The sequence below is a fragment of the Seriola lalandi genome, unplaced genomic scaffold (genome assembly GCF_002814215.2).
Source record: "Seriola lalandi dorsalis isolate HSWRI2012SDOR001 ecotype SW California unplaced genomic scaffold, Sedor1 jcf7180002054969, whole genome shotgun sequence".
NCBI classification, from domain to species: domain Eukaryota; kingdom Metazoa; phylum Chordata; class Actinopteri; order Carangiformes; family Carangidae; genus Seriola; species Seriola lalandi.
In genome coordinates this window covers 671,376-683,381 of record NW_019525520.1, presented here as the reverse complement: position 1 = coordinate 683,381, position 12,006 = coordinate 671,376, and the positions used below count along the sequence as shown (strand labels likewise).

Sequence of the window (12,006 nt, the reverse complement as noted above, 5' to 3'; positions counted from 1 at the left end):
TTGAAATTTTTTTGTTTCTTAAGGTTCAACACAAAATAGGAATTTTCTAATCAATCTCATTATATTTTTTGCAAAGTTTTACATTCATAAATGTAAATTTGCTATAATGAAACTTCACTTTCATGTTTTCAACAAAGAAATAGAACTGTATATTAAGACAAAAACAAAAAAAGCTCCCTTTTTTAATGTTTTCATTTAAGTCTCTTTCTGTTTTTTATTATTTATTTATTTATTTATTTATTTTTATTCATTTTATTTTTTTCTTATTGTTTTATTTAATTTATTAAATATACTACTATTGTATTCATATTGTTGTTATTTTCTTGTTATCAAAACTTATGTACTTTGACCTCCATATGTTTTTGAACTGAGCTACTGTTGTGGTAATTAGTCCTGTTGATTATGTGGCATTTCAATAAAGAAATAAAAGAAATAAATTAAAAAATCTAAAAATTCTTCCTTTTCTTCTGTTTCTTTCTTTGTCATGATACATATGCAACAACCATAGGCAACAGCACACCGCTGTCAACTCCCAAAATTAAATTGTCAAGTCATTCAGAGATAACAGGGGTAAAACCGGAAATGATATATTTTCTTTCAAAATAAAAAACACTCTTCAAGAAAGCTATCCATTTGTCATTGAAATCGCTCGTAAAAGTTTTTATTTTGAAAGTGGTGGAAACGGAAGTGATCTTTTGACGTAATGACATCATTCTTGTAGACCCCCCCCCCCCGCGTCCCTTCCACCAGTCAGCTGTGCTATTAGGTGCCTAGCTGAGCGGAGCTAGCTAACAGAAAAATAACATTACGAAAAGATATTTGGACGGTTAACGATATGGATAAAAATGCCACGCGATACAACGTCCAGCTGTATATTTATGATTTATCGAGAGGAATGGCGCGCAGCCTCAGTCCGATCATGTTAGGTAAGTACAGATGAAAAATCCGATGCAGCCTGGCCTCGGGGACAAATAAGTGATGATAACAAATACCGGGTGGAGATGCCCTCTCTCTGCCCTGCTTTGTGTCGATCTTAAGTTATCAAGAGGTAGTTAAGTTTTAATTAATTATTTTTTTTTTGCAAATGAATGGTAACGCGTGACTGATGTATGTTCATTCTGTCATCACCACTTGTTAGTTTCAATTCACATCAACTGTTTGCATGAAAGATCATCTGCTTACCTGCTTCCTCTCACTACTTTCCTCCTCTTTCTCTTACAGGAAAACAACTGGACGGTATATGGTATGATCTGCTTTCTTGTCTATCTTAATAACCAGGTTGTCTCCTGACTGGAATGTGTGGCTCACTCAGGTGTAGAGCCAGTTTATTATGATTTAAAAATGTGTCTGTGTCCGTCTTCATTCTGTTCTTTAGAATCCGTCATCATTGTTACTCTGGCATTTTTGGTGGCTTGTTATTTCAATTCAGTTCAATTCAGTTTTATCAAACAGACAAAGAGAGAAAGAGAGAGAGAGAGAGACCATTAACAGCTGTTTATACTGTTGATTGTTAATTGTAACAGGGAAAATAACAGTTATACCCACAGGTAATGATGTTATTGTATCTGGAAATAATTATACTAACGCCTATAGGACTAGCGTTATCAATAATAATAATAATAATAATAATAATAATAATAATAATAATAAGTGTGTTGTAGTGGCAGATCTGGATCCTGCTGCTGAGACCTGCAGAATGAGAAAGAGAGAGAGAGAGAGAGAGAGAGAGACACAAACTATGGGAAAGAAAATATACAAAGTTAGTGACAGGAAGTAGTACGATATAAATGCAGAGAGAGAGAGAGAGAGAGAGCATTCATGCATGCATGGGAATCCTCCAGCGGTCAATAGGTGTATAGCAGCATAACTAAGGGTTGGACTCACCTGAGCCAGCTCTAACTACAGGCCTTATCAAAGAGGACAGTTTTCAGCCTGATGTTGAATGTGGAGCGGGAGTCTGCCTCCTGGACCCAGACTGGGATCTGCCTCCACTGCAGAGGTTTTAAAAGAAAAGGCACAGAGTTGTAATTTTAAATAGCTGCAGCAGCAAATGTTGAGTAATCGTAGTTGCTCTGACCTGGATATACGCCTGTGTTAATTTCGTGCTTTTCTTCCAGGCACACAGCTATAGTGGCGTACGGTGATGAGTTCTTCTTCGGTGGGGAGGGCATCTCCAGCTGTTCGCCGGTAAGTCTGAAGCAAGGAGACTGACTCCTGTTTGACAAAGTCTCATCAAACAAGCTCATGGAGGAGATGTAGGCCATCTATCTCAGACCGCTGCTGCACACACACACACACACACACACACACACACACACACACACACACACACACACACACACACACACAAATAACAGCCCGTATAATATTTTTAGTGCTGAGCTTGTGGGCCTCTTCCACTACAGCAGACATGAAATCCTTAGGAGGTTTCACATTATACCTGCAAACCAAGAGGTGCAACAGAGAGACCTATTAATACCCGTCTCGTTCAGATGATATGTTCCAACTGTCACTGCACAGTCCTGCTAAAACTAAATCCTTACAAATCCACACGGGCTGTGTGTCTAATAAATCCATATATTCATAAAATAAACCTTTGACATGTGCAGGACATTGTTTTGAGATGATGCCAGTCACTAGAAAGCCTGCAGGCTAATTAAAATTAAAATGAATTTAAATGAACATGCTCCTCTGTGCTCTCAGGGGTTATTTTGTGATGCATGAATTCAATTTGTAATTTTCTGCATTTCCCTCATTTTTAAAAGAATTTACTTCGTCTCTCGATACTGTGACTTCCCTGCTTTGTTTGTATCACAAACACATACTGTATGAAGATGTGGGATTGGTCCGAGACTCACTGCTCACTAATTTAATGCAGTGGTTTCCTCAAATAGTTTTATCTGCAAGACCTTGAAAGAACAGTTACACAACTGTGACTAAAATTCAGCGTAGAGGCCGATGCATGTGACATCTCTGAGGCGGAAACACTTTATATACAAGCGCGTCTTTAACCCTGCTGGAAAACAAAAATTAGATTTCTGTCTGTTGATGTGCAGCCGCATATGAACACCCTGTAGATTCATGGGTAAATACATTTCTTTAAATAGCCAAGTCATTTTCTAACCGGCCGCTCAGTGTCGCTTTTCTAAATGCTGCTCAACAAACAGTAAATAGTGTATTTGTTGGGGACTATCAGCTGCAGATTAATACACACTTTGTTGGTGTGTTCGGCAGCAGGAAGTGAAGACGGGAGTGACACAGTGTAGGTCGATGGCCCAGAGGGAAACAGAGATGAGACTGTGGTTACACAGGAAGAAACACTGTTGGTTTGGATTTCTTCAATAAGAAAATATATAGAGTATGATATGAATAAGATATAATAATAATAATAATAACTAGATTTATAAAGCACCTTTTAAAACATTGTTTACAAAGTGCTTCGACAAACAAATCAAAAGCAATGAAAGTCAATGGAGACGATAAAAAGACAAGACAGAAATAAATAAAAAGAATAAATATAAGCAGCCTTATCCTTTAACATTTATACATTTATCATAATGCTAATAACTGAACGAGGCCAGACAGATGAGAAACTGGTATATTAGTTTCTCATGAGTTTAGCTTCTTCCTGCATGATTGTGCAGAATGACAGTTATAAAAAGAAACCATTGTTCAGTGATGGGACTGATGAAATCTGATGTTTCAAACACCAGTGGAACCGAGCAGCACGTGTCCTCCCGACCCTCCGTCTGAAGTCATCCAGCTTTTAGCTAACGTTCCCAAAATATCCGCCCAAGATTTCAGCCTAGATTTGTTGTTTTCTTTGAAACTGTTGATGTGTGATTGTCGCAGAAGCTGCTTAGATTGTGATGCGTGATCACAGGGTCAAAGTGAACGCTTCTGTCTTTGAGGATCGATCACATGATCCTCAGACGTCTGAATGTTCGTCCTCGTTTTCGACAGTAACTCTCGGATCAATCCCACGTCTGCGAACTGGTTACTTTCTCCACCTGAAGGTGTCAGGTTCTGTGATACGTTTCCCTTGTGTGTGTGTTGTGTGTTGTGTTGCGTGTTGTGTTGCGTGTTGTGTGTTGTGTTGTGTGTCAGGGGGGGACAATGCTGGGACCTCCAGACACGGTGGTGGAGCTGGGTGAAACCGAAGTGTCGGAGGAGATCTTCATGGATTACCTCTCTTCCCTGGGAGAAAGCACATACAGGTGGAGTGACTGCTCTTCATCTCCTCCTCTTCCTCTCACACAGAGAGGCGACTGGTTGTGAATATGTTCAGTATGATTCATGCTTGTCACGATACATGGGGGCTGTTATCTGATTCACGAACCCTCTTCCGTCTCTTCCTGGTTTAGAGGTGACAGGTATCGTCTTTTTGAGCACAACTGCAACACCTTCACCAACGAGGTGGCTCAGTTTCTGACGGGCAGGACCATCCCGTCCTACATCACCGACCTTCCATCCGAAGTCCTCTCCACGTGAGTGTAAACCTCAGACTATAATCACCATATGGTCGTGTCTGTGCCCCCACAGAATCTAAGCAAGGCGGCTGCAGAAATACACCTCCAACCACCAGCTAAATAAATCATGTAACATGTGGATTCATTCTACAACATGTGTGTTTTCATGCCAGCTTCACTCAAGTTTCACTTCATGATACAGAAAATTTCAAAGCCTGCAAGAGAAGCAAAAAGTGAATGTGGCGTGGCCCTCGGAGGAGTTTTATTTGGACTAGTTTTGCGGGCTCTCTTTGATCTCTTTTTAGCCGTCACGAGGCCGATCACAGGGGAGACTCCGGCTGCGCTGCAGACTCAGTGTGACTCTGCTGAACAGGAACAGGCAGCACTAGTTGCACTGGCAAAAATGGGAATTAGAGTGGTTGCATAAAGAGTAACAAGTTCCTTCGCTGCAGCTGTAACTAAGTCCATTCATCACAATCAGAATCACACACTGTGTTGATCCCCAGAGGGAAATGAAGTTTAGTTACAGTTGCAAAGAATAGAGAATATGAAGTAGCTAATGAAGATAAAGATAAATATATACATAAATATTCATATATATTCTATAATATATAAAAGAGAGAAAAATTGAAATATGTAAAGATATGAGTTTTCAAATTGCACTTGCACATGTCATTTACACAAGTACAATATTAAGATACTTGCACTTAAGTATTTGATTTTTCTGCTACTTAATATGAAATATGCAACTTTTTACTGCACTACATTTATCTGACTCCCAGAGTTACTAGTTATTGAGCAGACTAAGATTTTACTTTGAAAATCAAAATCTGCTAACTGCGTCATTTTAACAAATCAAGAACTTTGTTTCTTAACAGGAACAAAATCTGCTCTAAAAATGTTCCAACCTGTTCTCAATAAATGTCTTTATGTATATATACAGTATATATATATATATATATGTATATATATATATTATACATGTCATTCCAGCCAGTAATCTGCCTCATGCTTCCTGGTTTCCAGCTACAGAAACTAAGTTCAAGCTGATTTGAATGAAAAACAGAAATAAACTGCACCGACTCATTTAAAGAGAAAAAAGTCAGATTCTATGACTGGACAGGTTTTGTCTCACGCACAGATGCTCCAGCGAGAGGCAGCACAGCCGGGAAACAGTTGCACAATTGTGACTAAGATTCACTGCAGAGGTCGACACGAGTGACATTTCTGAAGCGGAAACACTTTATATACAAACACGTTGTAAAATCCTGCTGGGAAACAAAACTAAGACTTGCTCTGTTAATATGCAGCTGGATTTATGGGTGATTGAGTTTAAAATCTCTTCCTTCCACCTTCAGACCGTTTGGCCAGATCCTGCGGCCCATTCTGGACTCCATCCACATCGCCCCCCCAGGAGGAAACGTCATCAACGGGGGAAGGAACATCTAACCTGAGAGAGCAGCAGAGTCCGTGTTCTCCAGGTCACTTCCATTGTAGTCAGTCACTGAGAACTCTCAACCTCTCCGTCTTTCTTTATTTCTTTCCTTCTTCTCTTCTTCTCCTCCTTCCTCTCTTTCTTTCTTATTGTAAATAAACTACAAAGCTAATTGCTGTAACTGATAGACGACCAGTTAATCCTTGAAATTCATTATTTAAGTTTCATTCCCTCGTCTAAGACGCCCTTCCTGAAAACCACTTAGTCACTGCCCTCGTCGTGACGCTTGAGGGTGCCTGGGTCAGTGCTGATCAACAGCTGGACAGAAACAATAGACAGATGTGGAGACTTGCAGTATCATACCAGCACAGCCTGATCTCACCGTTGACTTTCCCACTCTGAAAGTTGAGTTTGATGAATGTTTATTTTTAGAAGTGAATGGAAGTAAAAGATATTTCACCGAGTATTTTCCTGATCAGATTTGAGGCGCTGCAAGTTTATTGAGTATTTAGACTCCACAGCATGAAATATTGCATATCTGATAGCTGTAATTAAACCATCTACAACATTCAAATACCTCTTAGCACATTAGTGCATCAAGCTAATTTATTATAAAATCATTTCTATTAGTTTTTTCCCCCATTTTGATGTTGCCACATGTTTTTTCTTAAAAAAAAAAGGATTTTATCTCCCGACATATCAGGTTTCACACACGGGTTACACAGAGAGATCATCTGCTGCTGACTGCAATGGAAATAATCTGAGTGTACACGTTTGCATAGATCTGTTTATTATATTCAAGTCAGAGGAGAAGGAGGGTTGGATCTTTTAATGTCAATCAGATTTTAATTTTTGCACTTTTTATGCTTTTGTTTTACTTTTGTGTTATTTGGTAGCTTGTGTTTGATTTCCCTTCGGCCACCTTCCCTCCCTGCACCTCCCGTGTTTGTTTCTGTTTCTGTTCGATCCGGCGGCTTTACCTTACATTATATCATTCCAGCTGTCGCAGACATACGGCAGGTGACCGACGCCTAACTAGCTCAGAGGTTATAAGCTTACATAAGAGATTACATGAACTGTGTTGACTGTGTATCTTTATAGCAGGACTGGGATCAGTTCACCCTGAAGTCGGTTGTTTCTGTGTGTACAAAAGTAAAACCCTGCGTAACCCTGGTAACGGCGAGAAGGAAACACACCCTGGTCCGTTAAATCTCCTGTGTGACACGACTAACAGTGAACTGCATCTCAGCCCAGTTATATGACAGACGTCTCGGCCTGTTACCAGCTGCAGAGGGAGACGCTGATCACAGAGACACTTGTTCTATAATTATTTATAATTCATGTTGCTCCAGTTGCCATGTGGGTAATTTTAAACAAATTGCACATCCACAGATATTTTTAACGTAGAGGTGACCGTACGCAGGGCGAACGTCCGGCGCTGTCGACTTATCAACGCTCTGCTCGAGTCCTTTAACAGCCACTAGAGTGTGTTCGATATACGACACACCTCTGTGCCTTCATTTCCCTCCGCTTGGTTCCAGTCACACTGCTGCGGGTTGGCATGGTTACAGGATAGCACAGATGGTATATTCCTATGCATTCTGCATTAGAGATCCGATAGTTGGTTTACTGTATGATGGTCCAGGAAAATCTTAAAAAATGCGTAAATTAGGTAAAAGTTGAACGTAAAAGTGGCGAACACTCATCATGCAGTGACACAATGATTTAAATTCTTAACTTTTTAAAACAAGCAGCTGAAAATATTCCAGGTCGATCAACATCTGGATCCAGTACTGTAACTCTGAGTGCATTATCCACTGCACTCTGCCGCCACAGAGAACATAGATAACACTCACAGCTGATCACATGCTTTAGGCGTTAGCTGATTAGCATGGTGTTACATGTAGAGAACCGGGGACGTCACAGGAGAAGTAATAAAACATTTCCTTCATTTCATATTTTAAAAATAGCAATATTAAAAAGAATTTATAAATGAAGGAATAATCCATCAGTTAATACTTGATATTTAAAAATTCATTTACAAAAACAGCATGAAACTCTCATTAAATAAACCGTTTATAAATACATTTATTAATTCATGAATAAATAATAGAATTTGAAAAGGCAGTTTAAAAATGTGAATAAATAACTTTGTGTACATGATGTGACTGGTTAGCTGTCCAACCAATCAGAGAGCTTGGTTTCACCAGCACTGAAGGCTAAAAGGAGAAGCTAAATGACTAAGCTAATCGATTAGCTAACAGGAAAATCAGCTGGAAAAAAAGAAATGGAAATTGAATATCAACCTTCAGTGCGGATTAATCGTTCATTTATAAATCATTTTTACAATTCCTGTTTTTAATGCCTATTAAAATATGAAATGAAGGAAATGATTGAAGTATTGAAGCGAACCACACACACAACCTCACGAGCCTTTCCCTGCTTAAACAGACAGAGTGAAGGATGAACGAAGCACAGGAAAAACAACAAGTCTCAAAGCGTGATTAAACCAGCATTAACTGTCATCATGTTCTCCTGCAATAAATGAACCTTACACACACTTTACCTTCCAAGCAGCCACTTAACTAAAAGTGTAACCTGACATCTGTAAGTATTTGGTTTCTTTTAGAGATGGACATATTCAACTTGTACTCCCCTTTAAGAGGCTAGAAAGCTCAGGTGAATCTGGGTTCTGTTATTTTGCCTTCAGCTAACCAACTGACTGACATGCTAATGCTAACGCTAACCAGACCACTGAAATGTATTACTGCACAAGTCACCCTGTGTTGCTGTAATGTGTGTTGTTGCTGGCTGCTACCTGTAATGTGAAATTGCAACAGATATATTTATGGATATTATTCCCTATTTGAGTAATCTAACTATAGTAGATATGCCTATGCATATTGTTTGTAATGTTTGTGTAATTGTTTTTGTTGTTTTTGTAATTCAACCTATACATAAAGCCATTGACTGCAGATGTGTGACTCTCTGGTGTATTTTAAAAAAAGCTTCCTGCTATTTTCAGTGGGTTGTATTTCTTTTCCCCAGATTACACCTACGATAGAAATATAGTAAGAGGCATGATGTCATGTCATTGGCCTGGAGAGACAGTTCGACACTTCACAGTGTTAAAATACTGCACACGTGTGATATGTTACGGCCTCGGCGGAGACTTTGATTATTTAACTATAAAAACTATAACTATAAAAAACATTTATGTGACATAGGAGGGTAATTCACATGCATAACCTTGTACAAACTTCCAATCAATATTCCACAAAAGATAAAATAAAAAGAATATTTGAGTAATAAGGTGGATGCCACAGGTTAACAAGACACTGGGGCAACAGAAGTCAAATATTCATAACTGCCATGAACTGTTAATGTGAATAAACTAAGTGGAATATCACAAATATTCTTTATAAACAGGTTGTTTTTCTGCAGACGGTTGCAAAACTTTGATAGAGATTATTTGGACTAAACCAAGAAAACTTCAATATATTAAACTGACATCTGTCTGCTGATCACCCAAACCATTTAAGGATGATTCCACATGACGCATCATTCACAATAATTATTGGAATTTAAGAATTTAGATCCCCACCCTGAGGACGGTTGCAACGTATTAAAAACACATTAAATTTCAGTAATTAACCATGAACTTTTGATCTCAATACCAATTGTATTCTGAAAATATTCAGTTTGACAATGATATTATTATAGAATTTATTAATTTAATAATATTGATCAAAGAACAGTTATTGAGTTTTGTTTTTCATAGAAGATACAAAAAACCTTCAGTCAAAAATAGGCACAATTTATTTACTTTATTGCTTGTGATGAACAGAACAGGTAAATATATTATAAGACCATGAGAGGCCGACAAAATAATTCCCCAAAAAACTTGTTTTGTTTTCTCTTATGCTTAAAACCTGGAATCATTTCTGTTGAGCTGTGGGACAAAAGTAGTTTCATATTTTGCCTGTTTTAAACTACACATGTTGAAACACACTGGTGTGTGTTCTGTGTTGAGTTGGCTGCTTATCTTTGTTGCAGCCGTCTCCACCCTGTCGGCCATGACAGAACAACATGTGCTAAACAAACATGCATGCACACATGACACATGCTAACTTTGTCATTTAGAAGTCAACAACACAGAGACTCAAACTCCGTAACCTTTGATTAATTCAAACAAAAGTTCAAGACAGTTTGACAAAAACAAATGACTTTCACATCTCCAAGACTTTATTCAATAACGTTGTTAATGTTGAGTGTGTCGTCTGTTTTCCTGGTGGAGGGGGGGTCTAACTGAGCATGTGCAGTATGAGTGTCATCACTCTAGCATGTTTCTGATTGGAGGAATAAGACTTGTTGCAAAAAAGAAAAACATATATATATATATAATATATCTGTTTAAGAGGCACTAGAAATGAATGCGCAGGCTATAATAATATGATTGATAGATAATAATAAGATATGCCAACAAGAAAGGCTTAATATCAAAGTCCTCATGTAAAGTATAAGTTTCCGAATGCCAGAATGTTTTGTAGTGTTCACCCCCTCCAGGTGGTATGTCATGTTTTTAAAGGCCCAGGTATCTCTAGTATTAATATTGTGACTGGTCAACTTGAATGTTACAGCCTCGGTGCAGTTCTGTGAGCGTCCACAGGGAGGCAGTGTTGCTCTGTCTCCAGCTGCAGATGCATCCTGAGGACACAGATGGATTTTGATCAGAAGGTTGCTGTTTGAAAGGGCAAGTAATGAATCAATATTACTGAATTCCACCTCGTATTCATGAATTGCCACCGAGATCGAATAAGCAAGGCACTAACCAGCAATAAATGATGTTGCAACAACCCCCGGTTGTGGCCGTGTGCGGGTTTGAGGGGGGTAAATGCTAAATGCTCTGAGGGAAAAGCAAAAGGTTAATAAGAAGAGGAAATGCACTGAAAACAAACATGGAAAATAACATTTCAACTGGTTTAATACTGACAAACAACCAAATTAATAAGTGATGAAGGTTAATGTTGTCCGTGTTCGGAGGTCCTAAATCTCCCATTTTATTTCCCCCTCGGCACCACGATTCAAAACCAACTTCTAATGTGGATTAATTGATTTCACCAATGGCACAAATTCAGAGGAGTAATTAAAGTTCATCATTTGACTTTCATCAGAAATGTACCCGGTGTTGTCTGTGCTGTCGCTGTGGTATCAATCATGATGTCAAAGCCGGTATCACTTATCCAGATGGCTGATATCTCACTGTGGAGCAAAACTGTTGTGTAAACAGATGTGAAGCAAACTTGGTCCGCGGCCCCGGGATCAGCCCCCCCCCCCCCTACGAGAGAGTGGATAATAAATGCACACAGAATTACCCCGTCCTTGCTACCCGTGGGTGTGTAGCTGAATCAGCTCGGTTAGTAGCACAATTATGAGCGTTCATGTGACGTTTGACAAACGTTCACCTTCTCTCCAACTTCAAGGGTACTGTCAGCACGGGCCAAAGTTGTTAGCACGGCGGTTCCTCTCTGACAAAACCCAGTGAGTCACCGCGGCCCTCCTGCTGGGGTGACAAATCCTTCCATGACACGCAGGGGTGACTTGGCTTCTGCTCCTGTAGGCTCAGTTTTAGCCGTGGCGTGCTGTCCGGACAGGCGAGGCGAGGCGAGGCGAGGAGAGCAGCTCTCTCAACTGCAATGATAGCGAAGTGGAAGCGACGTGGTGGGAGCTGGTTCGGTTCTTTGGCTCTGGTTGCCTGTCTCTAAAAGTCACTGCACGCCTCTCTACTATTACTGAGAATATAAACATGTAAATACATTTGAATACTTGAAGCACGGTGACTTAGAGTTTAGCTAGTTTGTCCTTAAAAAAAACAACAACAACAACAACAACAACAACTACATTTTGGACAAATAAAATCTGACTGGTAAATAAAAGTGTGACCATTAAAACCTGTAACACATAATCAGAGATATTCAAACATCGATATTATCATTTTATAAACTTTATAACAATCTGTAATGTTAACAAACTCCTATTTACACATCCAGGAGATACAGAGTTAGCATTAGCATTAGCATTACGTGTTATTTCAGGCTAAGT

General features: G+C 39.1%; 1 protein-coding gene across 1 annotated transcript; it reads left to right on the top strand.

The window, feature by feature from the left end:
• The first annotated feature begins 736 nt into the window (after positions 1-736).
• desi1a (desumoylating isopeptidase 1a) lies at positions 737-8,879 on the top strand. Its single transcript, XM_023395841.2, has 6 exons — positions 737-926; positions 1,222-1,243; positions 2,118-2,187; positions 4,108-4,217; positions 4,365-4,487; positions 5,828-8,879. Exons 1-6 carry the CDS (start codon positions 836-838, stop codon positions 5,916-5,918), a joined length of 507 nt encoding a protein of 168 aa, XP_023251609.1. The 5' UTR covers positions 737-835; the 3' UTR covers positions 5,919-8,879.
• The last annotated feature ends 3,127 nt before the right edge of the window (positions 8,880-12,006 follow it).